Source organism: Apostichopus japonicus, chromosome 10 (assembly GCF_037975245.1).
Source record: "Apostichopus japonicus isolate 1M-3 chromosome 10, ASM3797524v1, whole genome shotgun sequence".
NCBI lineage: Eukaryota > Metazoa > Echinodermata > Holothuroidea > Aspidochirotida > Stichopodidae > Apostichopus > Apostichopus japonicus.
In genome coordinates, this window is record NC_092570.1 from 19,739,941 (window position 1) to 19,765,334 (window position 25,394).

Sequence of the window (25,394 nt, forward strand, 5' to 3'; positions counted from 1 at the left end):
AAAATATAAAAAATGATTTTAGGATATCAAATGTGACCTATAGATGCATAAAATTGCATGCAGACCAAAAGGAAAATGTGCAGATGAGCTAAAGTTGACCTTAATAAATATCAATATAAATTTTGTCTATGTGCATGCAGTTGATGTCTTGTTGCCTCTCAACCTGGAGATCTCCATCCAGAATGTTCTGGTCTTACTCTTTGCGATCATCGTGGTCTGCGCAGTCTTCCCCATCCTCCTCGGTATCGCCATTCCTTGCTTCATCCTCTTCCTGGTCATCGTCGGTTACTACCGTCGCGGTATCCGTGATTTGAAGAGAATCGAGAACATCACACGTTCTCCTTGGTTCTCCCACATCACCGCCACCGTCTCTGGACTGGCCACCATCCACGCCTACGAAAAGACGAATGACTTCATCCTCAGGTGAGAAAGAACAGAAGTTATCTTGTAACCGGTACCTATGTTTAAATTTTGCTTGTGCCGTTATGCGCTTAGATGCGGGATAAAAATGTTTGCTAATTAACTTGATTGTGCATGTTTGACATGGCCACTTCAGAATCATGCAATGTTATATGCCAACATAGCTAAGATGTGATTGGAGATCCCTATAGCTGAAGTATTGTTCAAAACATTGATACTGTTACACTGCAGCTCAAAGCATATCACATGTTTCGTTCCTTACAAAACTGTCAAGTTAAGTAAAAATTTAACTGTCAATTAGTGAGGTATTAACATAAAAAAATATGGGCAATTTTTTGTTGTTGCCAAGATATGGGACTATAACTTGAACAGAATCGTGCAAAGAACTAAGTTTATGACTGAACTGAAGAAGTCCAGACTCATATTTCAAAAATGAAAGAAAAAAAATTGTTTGTGGTGATGATATTTCCTCTTAAAACTTTGTTCATGGCAGGTTCCGTGAATTGATGGACGGCAACTCTCTACCTTACATGATCTTCCGTGTATCTGCCCGTTGGGCGGGTGTACGTCTAGAGGCGCTGGCCATCACCCTTCAGTTTGCTACAACTCTGATGGTGGTCTTGAGTCATGGAAACATTGATTCTTCAACTGCTGGTCTGGCTTTGTCTTACACTATTCAAGTGAGTTTCCCTACAGATTCATGATCATTAAAAGATATAAAGCTTTTATATTTTAAGTTCAAAGGCAACAAGGGTTTGAATTGTTCAGCTTCCATGAACTAGCCTCGCATGACATGACAAAGTATTTTGGGGAAATTTCCTACAGTAACAAATTAGCTTAAGTTTATGAACCTTTATAAAGTTATATTGGACATACTGACAGGCAGGGATCACAGCCACGTACTGTCCTCTCATAATAGTGTATTACCAGATTAATTTATCCAAAGATCAACCGATTGTTTTGATGTATAAAGCTAATTCTTTTCATACGATGTGCTGAAAATCCGTAACATTCAGCATTAAATGAAGCAGTCGCTCATTCTGTTGGCTATTTATTTTACTTTCAGTTCACTGGAATGTTGCAAATCTTGATTTTGATGGCCTCAGAAACAGAAGCTCGTTACACATCTGTGGAGAGAATCCAGAGTTACATGAAGGTAGGACAAGATTAATTTAGTAGTAGGCAGTAGCTAGAATGACAGTCTGCAACGTGAAAAGTGGGTCATAAGGAATTTTGATGGGCTGCAAGATCGTTTCAGAAATTGTGAATGAATTGTTGTATTACTGAACACAATAATGGTGGTCCTGGGATTGTTGTTGTTCAAGCCAAGACTTGTAGCAAGCAAGCAGAGTAAACCATCATATTTAGCAACCATATTCCAGTGGCATTGTAATTATAAATTTGGGCCGACAATTGCATGGTGGTGGGGAAGGGATCATCGATGGGTTGTGGGCCAATGCCCACAAGTTTGGGTGGGTCGTAGCCTTTATTTGGGTTGCAGATTGCTGAGCTAAAACCTAGCTTGAATACAACTATAGTGTTTGGGTTCAAAGTTCAATTGGATTTTACCATGTTGTCTATTATCAGTCTTTACGTGAGCTGATTATTCATAACTTGTTCCTCTCCTGTGTACAGACACTTGTCTCAGAAGCCCCACCAAGAATTAAGGGACGTGTACCAAAGAAGGGATGGCCCCACCAGGGCAAAGTCCAGTTCAAAGACTTCTCCATGCGATACAGAGAAGGACTTCCCCTCGTCGTTAAAGGAATCAACCTCACCATCCAACCGAGGGAGAAGATCGGTATTGTTGGCAGGACTGGCTCTGGTAAAATCAAATTTCTTTTTAATCTAGCAGAGGAATAATTACTTTGGCATTAATTAAGAAATGTTAAGCACAAATGCAGAGGTGTATAGCAGTGTTTGTACATAGTGGAGTCTCTGTCCCTTACTTCTACATTTGGGTATTTTTGTTGTCATGCTAAACGAACTTTGTAAATATTTAGAGCACCATTGATCAGCTTAATAACTGCTAAGTATAGTTGAGGACAACAATTAACACATTCATGCACTTTGACACTCTCTCCTATCTAGCTGGTGTTGATGAAGATGGTAAAATTAATAATTTTGTATATAGATATATATATAGTTAGATAGATAAACCAAGTTATATGCTAATACACACTAACCAACTAGGCTATGCATGAACACTGGTGGTATCTTGAGAGGTTCAAAACCGGTAAGGAATGTCGTTATTCCACTGTAGGCTTCTGCAACCTGTATCAAACAAAATGCTAGTCCTGTTTTGGTCACCTACTTTGCCTTGAAGTTACGCTAGAGATCAACCATGGTGCTAACCAACTTGAATTTACATATTATTGAGGTTGTTTTTCTTACAGGTAAATCCTCTTTGGGTATTGGTCTGTTCAGGCTGGTAGAAGCCTGCGGAGGTGGTATCATCATTGATGACATCATGATCGGTGAGATCGGACTCCGTGACCTGAGGTCAAGGCTCTCCATTATTCCTCAGGATCCTGTGCTCTTCTATGGTACAGTAAGGTAAGAGTACAAAAGCAAACATAAACATGGTCACGTTAGAGTAAAGAAAGTATCAACTAGTATTATAAAATAATATAGATAAAAAGAAGCTTTTAAATTCAAATTTTAGAGCAACTATACTGAACATGTCTATCTAAATTGCCCAGGTAGTGAATGGCATCCTAACCTCTCATGCCCAATTACTTGCTTAGAAACAATGGTATATATAGCCATGACTGCAATAGAGGGAATATACCTCCATCGATGTAATCTCCTCTTCAAACCCCCCTCCGCCTCCCCTGCCCCCCCCCACAGCATTACCTCTTTCTAGTCAACATTGGCTTTGGGTGTGTCCTGCAAAGGAGATATATTGGTGCTGCATGAAAATTTCTTAGCTCTACGCTGAGCAATTATTTTGCGGCTTGTTTCATTCCCCCAAGAGCAGATGGACAACTAGCAGATGTAGAATAATGGCTCCCAGATTGTATCGTAGCCTACATAAGTTTTGGTAAAACATGTCTGGTACACAGAAGACAGACAAATGTTCTAGAAATTCTTCTAGAAATACAGCCGCTGCAAATTTTGGTATGGCTGTATCTTACAATTGTCTGTTTATTATAATTGTATAGATATAGTTTGCTGACTTTCCATTTAGCCATTCTTAACAAAAATATCTTTATTCTTTTCTACTGCCAGATATAACTTGGATCCATTCCAGGAACATGACGACAAAACCCTCTGGGATGCATTGGAACAGTCATTTATGAAACCTAGGGTAAGTATATATAGCGTGTGTGTGTGTTTAATAGCTGCGGTAAACCTAGGGTAAGTATATAAAATGTGTGTGTGTGTGTGTTTAATAGCTGCGGTAAACCTAGGGTGAGTATATATAGCATGTGTGTGTGTTTAATAGCTGCGGTAAACCTAGGGTGAGTATATATAAAATGTGTGTGTGTTTAATAGCTGCGGTAAACCTAGGGTAAGTATATAAAATGTGTGTGTGTGTGTGTTTAATAGCTGCGGTAAACCTAGGGTGAGTATATATAGCATGTGTGTGTGTTTAATAGCTGCGGTAAACCTAGGGTGAGTATATATAAAATGTGTGTGTGTTTAATAGCTGCGGTAAACCTAGGGTAAGTATATAAAATGTGTGTGTGTGTGTGTTTAATAGCTGCGGTAAACCTAGGGTGAGTATATATAGCATGTGTGTGTGTTTAATAGCTGCGGTAAACCTAGGGTAAGTATATAAAATGTGTGTGTGTATGTTTAATAGCTGCGGTAAACCTAGGGTGAGTATATGTAGCATTTGTTTGTGTGTTTAATAGCTGCTGTTAACCTGTTTGTGTGCTCTCTATATATAGGGTGAGAATAGCACCTGAATATAGGGTTATTATTAAAGTAGTCCACAAGATATAACTAGAGAACGAGGTGAAAGCATCGCTTGTGCGTAAAAGTAAATGCAAGAAAGGGATTCAATCATATATATGTAAGTACTAATAAGTTCATAAAATTTGCATAGCAAAGTCAAATTAGCTCTCGTCATGTGCTAGGTGCATATTAAAATCAGCCAGAAAAGTGTAAACTAGTTTGCAATTAACTTTACTGTACTTCAGTTGGTATAGAATTATTAAAGGGGTGGGTTCACTCCTCCTCCCCCTCTCACCCCTCTCCTCTTCTCCTCCTCTCCTGGTCTAATTACTACTAACTCCTAAAAATGCAATGTAAATGTTATACACTTTTAATATTCTCCATATGTAGGGGATGAACTGTTAGGGAAGAAATTTGAGGGGTCTTTTTCCCTTCCTTTTTGACCCGAGAAAATTGACATATTCAATTAGGATTACGACAGGGTTTCATGTAAACCTTTCCTTTATAAAGAAATTTGACTCATTTAACTATGATTATATAGTTTGTAAAACCTTATGTTATCCACTGATACTGGTTTTACTTTTTATCCTTGTTACAAATATTCTTGGGGTTTATTAACGAGATGTTTTTTGTGTTCCTCTCAGATTTCTGGGATTGACAACAGGTTAGACGCCATGGTAGCTGAAGGTGGTGATAACTTCTCCGTGGGCGAGAGGCAACTGCTGTGTATGGCCAGGGCTCTGCTGAGGAATAGTAAAGTAAGTAGATATCCAATGATTCTTTACTGTGAAATGAAATAGCATATATATATATATAAAACGTCCTTCTGCACTTCAAAAGAAAAGCTGTTTACTCACGGCATTCTTGCCACATGCCAATTAAATCCAATTGATAATTCGATTTTTCAACTTTGCTGTGTTTCATTTCGTTGCCTGTTTCTGAAAAAAGAAAATGGTAATCAATTATACAATAAAATATGAAAAAAGTAATAATTACAGCACATTGTTACTGAAATGAGATTTTTAGTAATTACAGCAGGTTATTAAAACTTAAGTCAGCTATTGGCTTTCAAATTTGACATGATTTTATTCTTGATGTTCTCCAGATTCTGATGCTTGACGAAGCTACTGCTGCCATTGATACCAAGACTGATTCCTTGATTCAAAACACCATCCGTACTGCCTTCACTCACTGCACCATGTTGATCATTGCACATAGGCTCAACACTATCCTTGACGCGGACAAAGTACTTGTTATGGACGACGGCAATGTGAGTATGATGCTTGTGCTCATAAACAGAATAAGTTGGGGAGGGGGAGAGGGTGGGGAGAGGGTGGTACAATACTTGATGCTGATGCGTCACTGATAAAGGCCAATATAATGATGTAAATATCAGGGTCCATAGTGGGGTGTGAGGGGTGTTTGGGGGGAGAAGGCAAGCCTAATTGAGCATTTGGTCTACTTAGATGATTTGTAGGATTTTACAGTGAGATTTTCTCAACTGCACTTGTACCAGCATCAACAATCTTAAGAGAGATAGAGAGAGGTTGGGGGGGGGGGGGTGGAGGGGTTGATTTTGCAAAAAGAACCAACAAAATTATACTACTTGGGGGTGAGAATTACCCGTCTTCATATTTACTGGAAATTTTTTCAAGACCATACTTTATATGTTTCTATTGAAATATGTCTGTGTACCATTAATGGTATGGGGGCAATCTAAGAAGTGTGAGGGAAGGAGGGGGAGGGAGGGGTCAAACAGGGACAAGGAAAATATTAAAATCTATAATACACAGCAGCAAGCACAGGTGTTCATATTTGAAACTTTTTAATTTGACTCTCGTATAATCTTAATGTGTTATACGTTCCGCTTTATCGTTACAGGTGGCCGAGTTTGATTCCCCAGCTAACCTCCTGGCCAACGAGCAAGGTGTATTCAGTGGAATGGTTAATGCTGCAAAGTCAGCCGCCCATTAAGATATGTGTTTGGATGATAAATTCCTGATGATGCTGTTGTTTACTTGTGTTTATACAAACGGCTACAAAACTTACTAGAACTTTTTAAGACCATTATCGACTGTACTGTCACTTCACAATATAGGTCTTATGGATATTCGGGGAAAGATAATGTTTACTTCAACGTCGACGTTTTCAAACATCTACTACTTGGAGTGGTACGTGACCTCTTTAACACCCAGAGGAAAACTCTTTTAACTATTTTCATGGATTATTATTATTAAAGATAAATTAAATTTTTCAAACGATGTCGATCAAACGTGTTAAGTACTGATATTTTGGAAAATTCACTCAAAAATGGTTTATTTTTCCATTTATTATTGACAAAGGACTGGAAATAACAGTACTTGTTGAAATAAGATCTTGACTCATTTATGCAATTACTAAATGTTTAGCAATCATTTCCAGTTTGAACAAAATATTTTGTTGTTTTATCCATGAGTTGTTATTACATCCATTGTATAATTTGTTCTTATTCGTAAGAGAAGAAACATTTATGGTGCTACAGAGGTATTATTTCCTGCAAATTAAAAACTATTCCTGTCATGTTTAAATCCACAAGACACTAGACTTCTGATTGGTTATCATGGCATAAGTTTTGAAATCAATCAGATTGTAAAATTTAAGGAATCTGACATTATCCACTGGACATTAATTTAACCCAGTAGAGTTAGAAATGAAGGGAAAATATGAAACAGAAATTATCAGTTGCATTTAAAAATTTTAGAATTGGCAGTATCCCTTTATTTTTCAGGGTATTTTCAGTATTAGTTGATTACCGATATTTCTCTTGTTTTGTTTCCTTTGTCTTTTCCTTCCATGTATGCTTCTAAGAAAACAAAAACCCAACAGAACATCAGGTGTCTTTCTTAGCCATTTTATTATTTTCATGTTTCATTCAACTCTCCCCATTATTTTGTTTAATGAAGAACCCTTAAAACTCTACATGATATTCTGTGTGAAGTAAGCATACTATATGTTGTTTCAAATAACCCTAGGCCGAATCCATAACCATCCAACAACAGACATAAGGACTTTACTCTTATGAATTCTGTCTTTGTCTTCTAGTCTATTATATAATTTGTCCCTTTAATTGTTTTATGTCTTAAAACTGTTATACTATTTTATGCCACCAGGCTTTTATTATTATATTGAATGTAAACATAACACCAAAAGTAATGATAATGTAACTGTACGACTCAGTTACTTTTGTTTGCCTTGGAATGTGCATTAAGTCAGGAAAGAAAGATTGGTTTAGGAAACACTTTCAGTGTGTGGTTCAATAAATAAGTGCTTTCTTACATTGGTCCTTTCATTTTTACTTGAGATTTCAAAGGCAACACTGGGAAATCATGGAAATAAACTATTAAAAAAAAAGGCAGAACTATCGACACTTGAAAATAGGACAGTCAGTCGCTAAAAACGACAGCTCCAAATGAAAAATTTGCTATATTGACATGTATCTGACCCTTGTGAGATGCTTAAAACATCGGTATTTATATCAACAACCATAATGATAAATATAAAAAAAAGTGTCATTTTGTAGGAGAAATTAAGAAATATAGTATTGTAATATATTTTCATTGCCCATGATATAACAGTTTGCAGCTGTACAGAGAATGTTATTAAATATATGAAGATTTATTTCTTTATTAAGACCTTTTTACTTCCATTAAAAATCAAGTCCATTTTAAGCAAAGTAAAAATTCGTCAGACTTAAATCTAGTTTGTTTGTAATTTTAATTATGCAACTGCAATGAAAAACAGTGCAATGTAATTGTTGTTTGGTGAAAACATGAAAATGATTTTTGAAATTGTGCTTTTTGTGTAGGTGTATTTTTTGGTGTTATTAGAGGCTCTATGGTATAATAATACAGATTGCAAGGGAAAGGAGTGTGAAATATGTATATTTGACTAAATTAAATAGGTGGTGGGGAGCAGGGCAGGAGAGCTGAAGACCCGCTGATATAAAATGTGAAGGAATAAAGTATATTGATGACCTTATACATGCCCCATGTAATTTTATTAAACTCATAAGCGGAATGTGATATTGCAAAGATGCAAAGCTAAGGATAAGATCTGTGTAATTGGTGGGTGGGTCAGGGGGAGGGGTGTCCCTCTCTGAAAGAAATAATCCTTTCACCAGGTTTACCTGTTATGACATTGTTCTATTAGCATTTGCTTGAGATTTACACAAAAAACACGCTTTTGGTTGAATAGTTTTGCTGGCTTATAAAAAAAATCCATGTTCGCGCCCGTACGAATCTGGAAGTTGGGGAACCAACCAATACACAAGGCTCCGGAACATCTAAAAAGTTGCTTTCGAGTAGAGGACGCTCTTCCAATTTAATACAGTCGTAAAAACAGAATGACTTTGATCATGATAAATCTTACCTGGGCTAGTTGCTAGGAAACAACAAGCTCGAGGAATCCATTTATTTCCTCGATTTGCGAGAGTACGATATATTGCTGACAAGAGTAAATGTGGTTTCCAATACCATAAAAAAGCCATCACATTTTTCTCTTGGTTCAATTCCTGGAAATGTGAGCCACAATCCGTAGATATGACGGTGAGTATCCTTCTCCTGCTAGCATAATGTATGTTAGGCGTAGGGGTCTAAGTTAGCCTAGGCATTAGTTATGGTAACTTAAGTACAGTAACGTATCCTAAGCTTAAAGTATAGGGTAAGGGGAATAATATTTATAACACGTACGAAGGATCAGTAACACCAAGCATTCATTTTCGGTCACAATCTCAGCAACACGTCAACAAATAAGCACCTCGTGGATCTAGAACCGGACCGACGCATTATGGTACTTGATCCGCTAATCCTGCCCAGCCTAACAATAGGCTAGGCCTAAAAAACAAAAAAGATGAAGCCGTACAGTTACACTACAGTAGCACAAGCAGAACAGGTAACTCAAGGAAACAGTAGGCCTGTAGAGGCCGGGTGGGAGAGAGAAACATAATCAAAGAAGACATGACACAACCAGAGTCAGAGCTGAACTGTGTTTTCTCCAACACTGCACTGCATACAGCAGTGCAGTACACCAGCTGCAAGTGCAAGGCATACCATACAAACATTAACATAACAATAAAGTGTAAGTGCACATAACAATAACACCAATAAGATGGCATGCATAGTATGTAGTATAAGTCTTACACTACATACCACCTAGTAATGACTATAGAACTTCATACTCAACACCAGAAGATCAGACCTGACCTAGGCCTAATCAGTATTTGACAAAATGACTGAAAATAGGCCTGACATGGATCAATCAGACAATAATGTAATAAAACTGTTAGCAAACTGCTTATCCACTAGAGAGCTTGTGTAATAGAATGTGTAAAAGTAAGTTGGCCTGAAGTTCTGATCCTAGCAGGATCTTCTTCAGAGGCTATATGACAAGTATCATTTGTAACCAATCTGTCTGCAAGTAAGTCTGATCTTACTTGTCATTTAGCCTCTGAAGAAGATCCTGCTAGGTTCGAAACGTCAGGCCAACTTATTTTTACACAATAATGTAATCAATAAGATGACTTCATTACGGCTGTACAAATACCATGATTTATCTAGGCTACACACTTTGGGCCAAATGCACTTTCTACACAACTGGCCTAGACAAATCACACACACCTCTGTGATTTAAACATAAAAAATTAATAGTAAATATTTTGGATCCTGGAATGAAATGCATTATATTCCTAGGCCTAAGCAATTTTAAGCCTTAAGAAGAAATATTTTAAACTAATGGCAGCAATCAACTCACCATTAATTGTTTTTGGTTTCATTCTATCCCTGTCATTTTTAGTGCTTTACTATCGTCATTAATTCATTCTAAATCATTCTTGTACTATCTTCAAGATGAAAACTTTCAGACAGAAATCATACGCCATATTGAATTTATGGCCAATGACAAGAATAATTACAATTGGCAAGTGTCAGCATCTGTTTTTGCCAAAGTTTATGTAAACTTGTTTTGCTATGCCTACCCCCCTACTGTCGCATTTCCTGAAATTTCAATCAACAGGAGCTAGCTTAGGACTTATAGGAAAGAAAATACAACTAGGAAAGTTAGACCTTTTAGAGTATCAAGTGTGAAAGCTGCAAACTAGTGATCAATGATTAAAAAAATTCTTTTTCTTTCCACAAAATTTCAAAATGTAATGTTTTACATACAGGAGAATGTTGTAGGCTATCTACATGTTAGATACTTTAATGCAATGATGGGCCATTTCCATATAGGCTAGGCTTAGGTTTGGCTAGGATAAGGTATCTTAATGTTTTGATTTGTAGGAATTTTGCACTGTATGCAGTTCATTTTTAAATGGATGCAGTGCATGTGAAATTCAAATGTGCAACCTCTGCCAAATGACCAATACATGCAATGTTTATTATTTCCTTTTAGCCTGCAGTTGACATTATAAACATTGCATGTATAATTGACAATTGAAATTTGTTTTCCTGTTTTCATAGAATTCAAAGAAAAAGGGCTTCAAACCACTAAGAAGACCTTTAGCCCCACCTTCCCCTCCTCAGCCACCTCCTCAACTTTTACCAAAGAGTGGCAAAAGATCAAAATACATCAGTGGCCCGAGCTTGCGAAGTCAAAGTCTTCCTTCCCTGGTGGACGGCAACGACATTGACGAGGATAGAGTTTCCCCTGTCCCGAGCAATGCCCCGTCTTTAGCATCAGATATTGCGGACACCCTTCATAATGCGCCCCAAAATACCCCTTGGACCAAGCGTGGCGCCTCGTCGCAAGGTCACTACCAGGAAACCATTTCTGGTTCTATCGATCCGTCAGACTGGAGGTTTATCCTTGAATCAAAGTACAAAATCAAGTGGGACAAGCATGGAAGCAAAAGGACCAATCCGATGGAGTCTAAATCCTTGGTTAAGCCTTATAAGCCCAGAGGACCTGATGCATTCCCCCCAAGGTTACCTTTGAAGCCTCCAGAAGTCTTGAAAGAATTTGTATACGCTGACGCAGATCACTTGAGGTACCATGACTTCCCGGAGTTTGCATTGGAAGACTTCCTGATACAGAATCCGCTATATGGATATTCCAGTTCAAAGCTCAAGACAGTGATATTCTCAAAGCAAAACTACAAGAAACTCACAACCTTGTTTGCAAAATTTCTGGAAACACCTGTTCAGGAGAAGGAAAACACAGTGGAACTTAAGGGTACGGTACTACTTTTATTTTTTAGGGTTCTGTATCGGATATACATTGCACTTCTCATTTTTAAAAATCTTTATAATTTGTGGATGAATGAGCAAAAAGATGTTTTGCAACCACTTTTTTTATGGTTTATGATCCCTCGATGCAAGCATCATCATTTATTTACAAGGTGAAGTATTATCAGAACAGGTAAAAATGGGCAACATTTTACTCGATGCCAACAGCCCACATATTTTAGGGCATTACTCAAAAGTGGGTCATGATTTTTCCAGATGTTGGAACATTTATTTACAGTCTGTGGAATGTGCCAAGGGAGATCGATTAATCTGAAGTAGTTTTTACATCAATTCCATAGTCCTAACTAGCTTTCTAACATTCTGAGAATCAGTTCTGAGGGGTGGGGCTCTGCTGGGATGTGGCCCAGTCCTTGTGGAAGATCATGGGTCGTGGGCCTTAAAGTTTTCTATTTTTTATCTAACTGAAACAGGTGAGGATATTCCAGAGGTGCAGCCAAGGGTTCCGCAGCATCAGATTCTGCTGGAAATTTCTAACATGATCCGACAGCAGATGAGGAGTATGGTGGCCGATGATCTGCTGGAGCAAATTCCTGGCATGGAGGGACGAGGGCCAAGCCCGGTATCTGGTTTTATGAGGCCTCTTCCTCCAGTTACTAGGTGAAAACATGTGTTTCCTCTGGGTCTGTTCATGGTTGATAATTGGTGATATCATTAATTCGAGAGAAAGTTTAGTAAGAATTTGTACCAGTCCTCTCTAAAACATGTCCTGTCAGCACACACAGTTTCCTATTGACCTAGTTCAACTACATTTGTACCTTTAAACCACTGCACCGGAAAAATCGCTACTACCTGGTCATGACCCACGATACTCCTTCTGAAACTACCCTTTACGACAGTGCACAAGCGGTTTTCACAGAAGAGTTTACGTCGATGTGAATCACTGCAGCAATTAATTATTTCCATGCGGGGGTCATCATGAACCATTGTGTGTTCCTTCAAGTTTCATTGAAATGATGTGTTGTAGCCCTGGAATAAGTAGGTGTGAGTCTTAAGAATAATTTTCAAGAAGTAATTAGCTTTTAATAAAAAAAAAAAGAGATTACCAAGATGTAAAAAGTTGAAACAAATATGTTAGTTATCTCGAAGAATGTCTGTGGTGAAAGTAGTCATTTGATATGAATGATGTATGATATCCCGAGATGATAGTATGACAATTCACATTGTAAGCTCTCTCCTTTTTTAGTCCTTGTAACTGCTTAGACAATTCTTACAGTTGGTATCGGTAACCCATCAGTTCTGATAACTTCAACTTTGTCATAAACGAACTGAAATAGCTGCATTATTTTTTTTTTTTTGATTTCTCTTGCCATTTTTGTAGAGGAACTGCTGTATCGGGAAAAGAGAACTTATTCAGTGCACCACCATCCAAGTTCTTTCAAGGTTCTGTTCGGAGTCAGGAACCATTCGGTGGGTACTACATCTGCCCGAGTAATCAGATGGATCACATTGATCAATTTCCATCTTGGTAGCCGGATTGGGCATTTATTATTCATGTTTGGTTATGATGCCGAAGGCTCAGTAACCTTTGCAATCAAGCAACTTTTTCGAAAGTGGCCAAAATTTTAAATTGTAATAACTCTACAACTTTAAATTGGATTGTATTACAACTTGGAATACAGTTATTGCTTAATAGCTGGTACATGTAGGCCTACAATTTTTGGGACCATTTGGGACTCAAAATATTCCGGGTGCACTTTTGGGCCAGGTAGGCCCAATTTTATTTCCCCCTCAATTGCATATTTGGACACATTCTGTGGGCCCAAAGTTGTGGGCCCCATTAGTTTTGGGACCATTTGGGCCCTCACTTTTTTGGGTTCAACTATTGGGGGCAAACATACAACCCTGGTACCTTCCTTTAAATATTAACCAGTACATAATCCTCATCATTTCGGTGTGCACAAATTCCATGTGTATTAATGTGTATGGCATACCACACCATGAATATGTTTAGGCATGGTAACCAATAAATGTTGGCTTTTCCTGGTTTGACACAACTCAACATCAGAAGTTGGTGTAGTCAGTGTGTGTCATCACAGCTTATTATTCACATAAAGTAAACAAGTTGCAATATTTTATATTTCACAAGAATAGAAGAAATAAAGAAACCATACCATATACCATATATAACCATATCATATTTGTCTAAATCTCATATTTTAGATTTCTTTCTGTAAATATATCAAAATACAAGAGCTATGGAATGCCATGTACTATGTCATGTTATTAGAAGTACATGATTAGAAATAAATGAAGAATACATGCCTGGCTAAAGCTGTAGTTGAGCAGTAATGTGATCTTGGTAAATGTGAAAAGTTTACATTTTTCTTTGTTTTTGTTTCAGAGGATTCTAACTCAGCAGCAACGATCAGTCCCTCTGAGCTAGCTGTGCTTGATTGTCTTGTCAATGGAGGACTAGCCCTCAGCTTGAAGGTACTACCCTTGCAAGTGTATTTATAAACTTCATGATGATGTGTTGAATAATATCATTGAACCAGATTAGTTGGCTGTTGGCTGTAGATGAGCAGCTAATGGCTTGGGAGCATAATTGGTTATAGTGTGTGTTTGATCTATAAGAGAGGGAGGTGGGGTGTGGGAGGTGGGGTCATTTTTTCCCTTTACTCCTTTGGTGTTATTTTGTGTTAGAAGGCTACCCATCACCTCGGGAGGTCATGATTTAGGCTAACAGGATACTGATCGATTAGTCTGTCAAAACTGCATGCTCAGTTAGATTTTCAAGCAGCTATTTTGAATTCATGGTTTCTTCAAAACTTCATCAAAACTTTATTAAAATTAAATAACAAAACAGTTCGTAAGCTGAACTAGTCAAGATTCATAACAAATAATGGGAAAAACTGAACCATTCTGAAACTTTCAGATTTCGGTTCTCCATGGTGAAGAAATCCTGAGGGACAAGTTTCAAAATCAAATGGATTCATTGATTTTTCTGGCGGTTGTCCATCACTTCATGAAAACAATCTTCTTTTGATTAGTGGTACATTATAGTTTTTGTAATCTGGTATTTGAAATTAGCAAGTAAATGCAAACAGCTTACTTTTTTGATATCAGAGATGCATCAAAAAGGACAAAGTTAGGCATTAAATCGTGTGTGTTAAAGGAAACAATAACATGTTACATAACAATTGTGGGACACATCAGTTTAGTAGGATTACCAAATAGCTCTCTTAGTTAGATTGAGGTGAACCCAACTACAAGTTCACATTATAGAAGTGGGCCAAAATTTCACAAAGTAACAACCTAGTGCATTGTAAAGCCTTCACATTGTGCGTGGATGCGTCATTAGATTATGTCTTATCTCCCACAGGCCCACTTTATTGCCTCTTTGCCAGAGGTCAGTCCACTGAACAGAACCATTACCTACCTCAACTTATCATTCAATGACTTCAGAGTAAGTACTAGCAATATGAACTAACATTTGGTATTTTTCTAGGATCATTCTGAGATTTCATTTGGCATAGTAATTTTGAGCTATATTAGTTGTTTTTTTTCATATATTTTTTTTAAATATGATGAAACGGCCAATGTAGATAATGTTGCAGATCATCCTAGCGTATTTTGTGCAGCAGTTTGTCCATTTTGGATAGAATTTGGCAGTAAGAGGCTAGATAAATTACTGACAGCTTTGGACCTTTTTTCAGCCACTACCATTTCTGCAAATTAAAACTATGATAATGTATTAAAAGTTTTCAATAGATTTGAAAAAAGATAAACAGGAACTTATTATAAAAAATGACACAATATATTTTACCCCATTAAAAGATAATTAACCATTTTGTGTGTCGTGTAAACAATTTTAGCCAGAGTAGTATTATCAAAGCCAAAGTAATAATCTTGCCATTAATCTTATCGATTATTCTTCTAGATTAAGAAATGCTCCATTTATATTGTTATAATCTATCAATTTTCAGAATCATGATTTATGTCTGTTGTCACATTTTCAAGCATCTTCCTCATGAGGTGCTCTCGTTCAGGAATCTCGAAATCCTCAAATTGAGGAATAATCCGCTGAAGGAACTGCCGCAGGATATCCATAAACTGGTCAAGTTAAAGACACTGGTGCTATCATTCTGTCTCATCAGTACTCTTCCAATCAAGTAAGTTTTTCATCTCTTTTCTCTGCTGTGCAAATGCAGCAATGTTTTCAAGTGGTTGTCTCTCTTTTAAGGAGTAAACAATTACGTTTGAACAGGATCTGGTTGCTGTGGTCTCAGGAAATTACCTTTTGCACTTTAAACCAACTGGGCTATCCAAACGGGCTACATGAACTGGGTGAGATATGTTTTGAGCCAATTATTTTCTGAACTTGTTATTCCGAAGTGACAGTATCTTGGACACAGTATGGTTGAGGTCACACCAAACTTTATTCCAGGAAACTCCGAAATAAGCAGGGGTAGGGATTTCACAAGTGAATTTGCTTTTGAAATAGATTTGTTTTGCTTTGAAGCAAAGATTAAATACAGTAGTGACTTTGAAACGTTTAGACGTCTTTGATCTTTCTGAATGTGTTGATAATTTCTTAACCAGTTCTGGTTGATCTCTTGGCGTATTAATTGTCTTGCCAGACTATAAAGATTTCCTTTGGGGTTGCATGAAGCCTGAAGGGCAACCTCTTTCTTCACAACAAGCTGTCAGTTTGTTGGGCAGGACTTGCAAGTTGTAAAAAAGAAAGAAAACGTGCTCTTGCAACATCTATAACCAACTATCTTGTCAGTTTCCATTTATACTTTGCTGGCTAAAGAGTTAGTGAACCAACAGCAGAAAGCTTAGTGGGAAATTACACTCAAACTTTGAATGAGTAGAGAAAGTTTTGAATAGATTTTGACCAAATAACTTTGTTTCCAGAATGGCTCAAATGATAACCAATTTATTTTGATACATCAAATGTAGCAAACTGTCACTTTTGTTTTCAGGGCATTCGCTAGTAATATATATTTGAGCATTGACCAATCAGGAAAGTTGATCAGTTGAAAGAGCAAAGTACTTTATTTCAAGGGTAGATTTTGACTAAGTAACCTGTCAGGCAACAAAAATGTCGCTTTAGATGATCCGAATGACAACATATATGTCTCTGATATAGCAATTGCAAGCTCTGTAGTTTGTTCTGCAGGACAATCGCTAGGAATATAGAACTGATCCCAGATCAATCAGGAAGGTCGGCTATAAATAAAAGTTTCACTGATATTTATACCAGTCATGTCAACTTGAGAACAGTAATAAATAATTTGGATGGATAAACTGACATTGAGATGCCTATATCTCAGTCTTCTAGAGTCCTTCAGTTTTATAAGTTCTAGGATCTCTTGAGAGGTTAAACCAGGCCTGGATCTAGAGCTAATATTAAAGAACTTGCAGTGGGGTGAGCAATGAGCTATTTCAGAAAAACAAAATTACTATGAATCATGTGTTCAATGTAAACAAATGAGCTGAAAAGATGTATCATGCTGGTAGGTAATTAATCACAAACCCAAAATAGGGCAGACAAGACGATAATGTTCCTGCTGGAAGTGGACTTGTTTGGTAATTCAGTATAGATTAGATTAAAGATTACAATAATGAAACATTGTTTGAAAGAAACAAAAATTGAGTCCAGTGTTGCATTCTTAGTCAATGAAATTGGTGTCATGTCATCTGACTCTGTGACAGGATAGTGTTTTTAATCAAGACCAGCTGCATAAACACAAATTTGTAAAAGTTTTCAAAATCTGTTTGCATGTTTGTTTTGATTCCTCAGTCTTTTCCAGCTATCCCTGGAGTATCTGGACATGTCTTACAACAAACTGTCCTTCTTGCCAAATGAAGTCAAGCAGTTGAAGTAAAGTTGTAGTGATTTGTAAAATATTTCAGCTACTAGTTTATATAGTTACTATATGACTTGGAGTATATTTTCTTTGAGTATCACTCTAAGGTAACACAGATATTCATATGATGTTAATGTGAAAGAATTATGCAGCAGTTTCATGCAAAGATTTCTAAACCTTTCTGAACTTTTTTTTTTTTTAATAGTCATTTTGTAGTCACTGTATTTGAAAATGTTTGATTTTGGTGTGTTTGTGTTTTGGTGTTAAAACGACTACCCCAAAGGTTACCCTAGGATTTTTCAACAACTTGATAGTCGTAATTATGATATTAATAGCCTTCAAAACATCTCAAGCAAAATTTGGTCTTCAAATGTAGCTTGTGAAGGCCACAAATTTTGTGAATTTAGTATGGAATTGCTTTTTATTAGTGATTTGACAAAGACTGGGGGCTGTATAAACTTCAAGGATTTGCCTTTAAGGGGGGGGGGGGGGGGAGGGGAGGAGGGTTTCGTTCTTTTGAGCACTTGTAATATTATCGTAGCAATTATGTTAGATGTGCTGAAAATTATTATTCAGTCTTATACAGTTTTGTCATCTTTAACAGTTCATCATACCACTCTGGCAGAGAGGTAGGCATTTAAAAATATCTGACCATCATAACTTTTGAAATCAAAACTCATGAATTTAATGCTAGTATTTGTTTGAACTCCAAAACAACTTTACTACTTCAAAATGTGATGGTACTATTGACAGGAAATAAACCTTTTCTCGCAGATGTTTGCGTTTCCTGAACCTTGAAGGGAATCAGCTAGCAGCATTGCCCTGCAGCTTTCTGAAGCTTTCTAATTTGAGATCTCTTAGGGTGTATAATAATTTTATGCATCCTCTATTTTGGAGAGAGAACAGCCAGAATAATCCACAGGTGAGGTCAAACATTTAATATAAAGTCAGTCCCAAAAAGATTATCAAGGAAAGAAGTAGAATGTAAAAAAAGTTACCTAGCAAAATGACGACGTCAAGGAATGTTGACCAAGATGTATAGATCAGTTTTTGTACTTAGTGTAATAATTTCTGTTTTATGATACAAATTCTTAATTTTGGGGGGTTTCTATTAGAATGTGATTAGAGGCAGTTCTAGAGGAGAATACCCTGTACATGCATGAAGTAGAGAGCTGAGTTGCACCCTAGGGATGATGATGTCCCCCAACCTTTTTAAACTCTTCAGTTTACCATTAGTATTTGTGAAAACGAGAATATGCTATTCTTAATCCAATAATTTGCCGGGCCGCATAATTTACACCTTTCCTTGTTAAGTCTGTTTACATTGTCGATCAATCATGTGTAAATATTGAGAGTGTAATGTATTCTTGTTCTAAATTGAACCAGATAATCTGAGTTTTTAAATTGAAAGTACAAGGATGTTTGTTCAAATGGTTAACCGTTGGAATTAGCGATACTGTGTCTTTTCATCGTGAAATGTACAAACAAGTAGCTTACAGTTGATATTTCTTTCATTGAATGTTTACAGAGACTTACTGATTTAGCTCTGCTAATCTGTAAACAGGAGGACATCGAAAGTAAGGTACAGTTCTCCAGTGAATTACAGAGAGATCTGGACAGGTATGCATGTTAACTTGACTTACATCAGTAAGACTGGAACAGAACACTTGGAAATTATTGACAATGTCTTGTTTAACTTTATTTAGCCTGCTATATTCACTGACCAGTGACTGAATGTAATTGGTGTGCCTAAGGAAGTGCTGCATTGATTGCATACAGGTATTACAGGACTCAGCTCTCAGTGCTAGTAGTTTAATAGTACATATACTGGGCCTGAATGTATCATGTTGTCTTCAAAATCAACCTGCTGTCACATCTGGCAGTTTTAATTCCTCCTAATGTTCCTCTTTTTGTGAGAGAAATAATTTTGATTTTTTTAAAATTATAATTTACTTAAAAGGACTCAATTATGCTGTCTGGGCCACCAAATAAATATAAACTTTAATGAAAAAAAATATTATGCTGAGTTTCAGCACTGGTAAGTCTGTTGCCTGGTTAGCAACTCTCCTTATCCAAGGAATTATATTTATTACCTATATCTGTTGTCTCGATGTCTTTTTACACCATGTATGAGGTTTGAGTTTTATCTCATTTATTTCCAGCTACACCATCTGTGAATGTTGTCACGGACCGTTGTACGGGCCTGGACTGCGGATCATCCGTCCTTGCAGCCGGGCCTTTGGTGTCGCTCATCTACCATTTTTCTTTACTGCATGTTCCCCTCAGTGTAGGGATTCATTCATGCAGAATGTAGAATCAGTCTCTGCAATCATATACCGAGACGATGGCTTCTAGTATGTCTACGTTTCCATCTGCAGTGCTTATTTCTTAAATAAAGCTTTCACATTGAGAAATCTATTTTTTGAAACCATTTTGAAAGCTTTATGTCTTCTATTTGTGTTTTTATAAGAAATTTGCATATTTTCATACAAATTATTTGGACAGAAATACAGTACTAAGAGTAAGCCATTTAACGATTGCTTGGACGCTAACGTGTTTGGTAATGAAATGAAATGAGTTTTTGACTTTATGGGATATTTCTTGTATTTGGTGAGATAGTTTTACAACAGTGCTGATATGATCAGCTGCTACAGGACATAAAATGTCCAAAAACCTTAAAGATGTGTGTGATACAGAGTAAAATTAACATAAAGATGAAAGTTATAATCATTTTTACTAGTATTATTGCTTGTATACTTCACTAACTGATCAAAGCCATTCAGTGTCAATGGTAATGTTGGTTTTCATGTGCTATAGTTGCAATATCCCCATCAGTTGTGGAAGTCATAGATATTAGGGAGACATGTGAGAGAAGATTCTTCAAGTTTTACAGTGAAAAAGATTCATCTGTTGAAGTATGCCTGCAATTTCCTCTGAAACACTTCATGCCAATAATAAGAGAGAGGAAGTGAAAAAAATGCGTTTTTTTGTTATATAAAGACTATTTTTGCATCAAAAGGGTGAGATAAGGCTTTGTAAATTACATACTACCTGTAAACAGAGGCAAATTTTATATGGAGTTTAAAGAGAACAAGAGAAGCATAACATGTCATTTTTATCGTTTTTTGGTATCATATTATCTTAAACTGTATTAAGATATTTAAATATTCTCTAATTCTGTAAATAAACTCAGACATTGAGGAATAAAGAAGTTGAACAAGAGTCCAACGGGCACTATGGTTCCTTGCTTAGTGGAATATTAAAGTGTTGTATGTCATCATTTATGCCCACATATACCAGCTATTAACCAACACCTTTACAACAAGTTTGGTGACAACCGAGTTATTGCAATATAAAGTAAATGTGGGCCCAAATATATTGGGCCCCATAAAATGTGTCACAAAATGCATTTTGAAGTGGAAACTAGAGCAGCAATGCTGCAACTGTATACCAAGTTTGGCTACAATCCAACTTACAGTTGTAGAGTTATTGCAATATATAGAAAATGTTGGCCCAAAGGATCCAAAAAATATTGGGCCCAAAGAAATTTGTTTCGGGCCCAGATGGTCCCAATAAAATTATGTTCACTGTATGTGTGACATCACTTTCGAACAACACAGAAATACAGAAAATTTTGGGTTCCACAAAAAATTTGCCTTGCTTTCTTTGATTGGCCCATCAAGTTTATGTCTAATTCCATTATTCCTGTTACTATTCTTGTGGATTAAAGTATTAGCAGCTTATGCTGTCAGGTGCCATATCTTTAATTATTGGGAGATCAAGGTTCCAGATGGTAGTTGTTACAACACAACACAACAGGTAGTAGCTGGAATGCAAATACTAGGCCAAATAGTTAATGACACAAATGATAAACTTCATCAAACCAGCACAACTGCAAATGCTGAAGGCCAACCACAAACTGTATGAAAAAATCTATGCTGCTATTATTTTATTACCTTGCTATGTCTTCATAAAACACAAACAACAATATAAATGACCTTCATAGCAATCTCCTTCCAACATAAATGAGCAATACATAAAATGTAAATGGTTAAGTCACACCAGCATGAACTGGTTACACTTAATCTACAATCATTCATAGATGAAGCACCAAATATCCTAAAGGATATTGTCTTTGTTACATCTGACTGGTCTTAATTCTGCCAACACTGCTGTTTTTTTTTTCATTTAGATTGGTGAAAATACTCAAATTAATGATATTTTGAAGAGTGCAATTTAAATTTCTTTGTTTTATGTTGCCTTCGTGATTTATCAACCAATAGAGTTTTGTACAATACAAATGGAATATAATCATTGCATTATTCAAGGACAACAAGAGCAATATCACATGTTGTTCATCAGTGACACCACACATCATTTAAATGGAGTTTTCTGTAATGAAGTAGAGAAATTTGGTCTTGAGGTTTTTTGTTTGTTTTATCTCAGTATTACTCCAAACCACCTAAGAGACTGCAAAATAGTCTGGCAACTTCATTTTAGATAACAGTATGTTGATATATGTTTCACTTCATGTGCAAAGCCACTTCAAAGGACAGGAAGATAATACAAGTACTTTTCACTTGCCCATTGACAGTCTTTAAACAGAGTGCCCGAACAGAACAATTCTGTGCTTTATATTAAATGTTGGCCTGAGGATTGAGCTGATATGTCATCAGAATGGAGGAAACACATCAGGAACTCTGGGAGATACAAAATTTAAAACATGGGCTGCTAGTAATGAATCTAGTTTAACAGCTTGTAGTCCGATAAAAGCCTTCAGCACAGGTCTTACAATATTTCACAATGTCAAAACTTACTAAATGTGAACAATGAATTACTACAACCTATGGCTGTTTGAACAGTGGTAAATGTATCTGCATTTGTGTAGGCTTACAGAAGCAAGTACAGCACATGAATATGTAGAGGGCTTAAAAATCAACCTTGATTGCTCTTTTGTTTACTTCAAAAGCTTTCATTAGAAATGCCAGAAAGTACATGCCTGGCAAAAAGCCATATACCAGATGGAGGACACTGCACCGGTTCATGGGACTGTCTAATCTAAAGCTGGACCGCCCTACTGTCTGACTATATGCCACACATCTGATCACAGCAGCCACCTCCTGTCACTTCCAATGTAACTGATAGTAGTAGTTACATTACTATTACCCATAGAATGTTATTAAAGGTTTCATGAAATAAAATACAGTACTTAACTTGGTATGCCTTTATTTAATACATGAGGAGTGTATTTTAAAATATCTCATCTTTGATCTTGGTAAACAAATCATACAACAAAACCGAATTATTTGCAGATTCGACTATACAGAGCAAATAGGAAAAGTGATGTAATCAATATCAAGAAAGTGATATTACAGCCTTGTAGTAATTTTCAGTCCTTACAAATGGGTGGACAGGAACCTGTCATAATATTACTACAAAGCTAATCCCCAAAATTTTAAAACTGTAAACTGAAAGGAAAGTAAAAAAAAAAAACTTTGAAAGGTATCTGCTATCAGCCTAAATTGTCAGATTTGTATTAGAAATTCCATTGGCAATATATATGCATATTTTCAAGATCATAGAGGGGCTGAAGGCTTAGTTAATACATGATTGTGTTTTTTTTTTTTGTGCTAGAAAATATTTCTTCAAATGGCTGTAATCATGTTCAAAAGGTGAGGTACAGTATATTTCTATCATTACAAATATGTCTTTGAGGAAGGAAATTTTTCATCTGAAATGAGCAACAAGTTATCCACACACTGGCTAAAATATGCCAAATGTGTCTATAATTTAAATAATCAAATTGAACCGTATTCTGGTGAATGAATAATTTGAATTCATTAAAATAGCTGAGAAACAAGTTACCCTGTTGATGGTAGAATGAAAGAAAAAACATTTAAGGAAACATAAGAAATATTTAAACAAAATTGAACTAAATAATTTATAATTTGAAGTTTGATATTCCTTGGATAGCTTGTTCAATTCTGCAAACGTAACATCATTATATTTTAGCAGCTTTTTTATTAAATATTTCTACTCCACCTGGGGGAGGGCCGGGGGGGGAGTGGGGATTCATTTTCAGTAATGACTTGAATCTTATGGGCAGGATAATAATATGTAATACATTCTTGTAAATACTGCACTCTATTCATAACTCTTTCCTCTTTCAATGCATCTTTCATCGAGAATCATCATATCACTTCTTATCAAATTATGAAACCATGCAAGCAGCAACTTGTGACAATTTCTGATTAGGAGAGCAATGAGTCCAGCAGTGACCATGTGAAAACACTCTTCACTACTTCAGAAAGTACTTAATGAGTCCAGCAGTGACCATGTGAAAACACTCTTCACTTCTTCAGAAAGTACTTAATGAGTCCAGCAGTGACCATGTGAAAACATTCTTCACTACTTCAGAAAGTACTTGTCCAATAAGAGGATGAGAGCTTAACTTTATGATGTGACATATTTACTGTTTCAAATGTTGGAAATGGATTCATTTCTTTGTATACAGCCAGAACGATACGACCGGCTGCTTTAAACACAAACGATGCCAGCCGATATGTTCCTCACTGATAAAATAGCTCCACAGACACAGTGCTGATGAATATCATTATGTCTTTAAAGGAGAATCAAACCAATCCAAATCATCACCAACAAACGGGACAGATATGGTTATAGGTACGACATAACACATTGAGAAAAGTCACAAAATGGCAGAATTGTGACATGACAGATATGGTTATTAGGTATGACATAACACATTGAGAAAAGTCACAAAATGGCAGAATTGTGACATGACAGATATGGTTATTAGGTATGACATAACACATTGAGAAAAGTCACAAAATGGCAGAATTGTGACATGACAGATATGGTTATTAGGTATGACATAACACATTGAGAAAAGTCACAAAATGGCAGAATTGTGACATGACAGATATGGTTATTAGGTATGACATAACACATTGAGAAAAGTCACAAAATGGCAGAATTGTGACATGACATTTAAACAAACAATAAGATATCTGCTAAGTGGAACCATAGGCGTAGGAGCCTCATTTGATTTGGGGGGGCTGTAACGACTTGCCCGAAAAATATAACCAATTTTTTTCGCGCGCTCCGCGCGCATTCCAACTGTTAATGTGCATATCATATAGGCATTCTTCGGTTATTAGGCCTACATCACATGCCAAAAACAAACAATCATTTACCGTGTTATTTCCCTTCCATATTGGTTATAATTATTGGGGAAGTCGTTACAACAATAATGATAATAATATAAGTTTAACCATTGAAAAACACACTGTAAGTTCTTCTTCTTTCAGTAGGTGTCAGTGGCGGAGCTAGGGGTATTGGTCAGGGGGGAGAGAATGGTCTGTAGGGGCGCTTTCGACACTATCTAAGCGGAGCGCCACCACAGGTTGGCGCGGAGCGAACAGAAATTTTTTGAGTCCAGATACTCCCTAGATCGCCGGAAACTACCCTTTCCGGGCCTTGCTAATTTGTAGAATAAATAGGTGTCATCACCATTTGTCAGAAAATTACACCAACAAAATGTGACAAATGTCAATGGGTATTTGAGAGCGCAATAAAACAAGTCAATAATCGCGAATAAGTAAAAAGTGGTAAAAAGCTGAAAAGGGCGCCAGCAGTCCATTTGAGTCCGTCAGGGGGGCATCCGCCCTCTCTGACTGTATGGACGCTCCGCCACTGGTAGGTGCCCGAAAAATTCTCAGCATAGTGCCCAAATTTTCACCAAAAAATTTGAAAAACACATTGCAAATTATTCTTCTTTCAGGAGGTGCTCGAAAAATTCTCAGCATATTGCCCGAATTTTCACCAAAAAATTGAAAAACACATTGCAAATTATTTTTCTTTCAGTAGATGCCCGAAAAATTCTCAGCATATTGCCGAATTTTCACCAAAAAAAAATGAAAAATACACTGCAAATTATTCTTCTTCCAGTAGGTGC

The 25,394-nt window shown here is 36.6% G+C and overlaps 2 protein-coding genes across 6 annotated transcripts in view; both read left to right on the forward strand.

The window, feature by feature from the left end:
- The window catches only part of LOC139974685 (ATP-binding cassette sub-family C member 5-like), a 31,554-nt gene extending 23,399 nt beyond the window's left edge, over window positions 1–8,155 (forward strand). The window contains exons 18-26 of the mRNA XM_071981956.1: window positions 141–423; window positions 914–1,100; window positions 1,487–1,576; window positions 2,056–2,245; window positions 2,817–2,976; window positions 3,652–3,730; window positions 4,968–5,081; window positions 5,429–5,593; window positions 6,205–8,155. Of these exons, the coding sequence (XP_071838057.1) occupies window positions 141–423; window positions 914–1,100; window positions 1,487–1,576; window positions 2,056–2,245; window positions 2,817–2,976; window positions 3,652–3,730; window positions 4,968–5,081; window positions 5,429–5,593; window positions 6,205–6,297 (1,361 nt within the window). The 3' untranslated portion in view covers window positions 6,298–8,155. The remainder of the gene's footprint in view (window positions 1–140; window positions 424–913; window positions 1,101–1,486; window positions 1,577–2,055; window positions 2,246–2,816; window positions 2,977–3,651; window positions 3,731–4,967; window positions 5,082–5,428; window positions 5,594–6,204) is intronic.
- A 544-nt stretch (window positions 8,156–8,699) lies between these two features.
- On the forward strand, window positions 8,700–24,461 carry LOC139974686 (uncharacterized). Of its 5 annotated transcripts, none has more exons than XR_011795525.1 (12): window positions 8,977–9,252; window positions 10,818–11,529; window positions 12,014–12,200; window positions 12,922–13,010; window positions 13,945–14,033; window positions 14,926–15,009; window positions 15,564–15,715; window positions 17,353–17,433; window positions 18,194–18,341; window positions 18,948–19,039; window positions 19,582–24,100; window positions 24,169–24,461. XR_011795525.1 is itself a non-coding variant. In XM_071981959.1 (11 exons), exons 1-11 carry the CDS (start codon window positions 8,901–8,903, stop codon window positions 19,772–19,774), a joined length of 1,833 nt encoding a protein of 610 aa, XP_071838060.1. In that variant the 5' UTR covers window positions 8,700–8,900; the 3' UTR covers window positions 19,775–24,461. The 5 variants fall into 5 exon arrangements, 3 of the variants coding, with proteins under 3 accessions (XP_071838060.1, XP_071838058.1, XP_071838061.1); XR_011795524.1 differs by having other exon boundaries at window positions 24,373–24,461; XM_071981959.1 differs by lacking the exon at window positions 8,977–9,252 and adding an exon at window positions 8,700–8,906 and having other exon boundaries at window positions 19,582–24,461.
- Window positions 24,462–25,394: the final 933 nt, after the last annotated feature.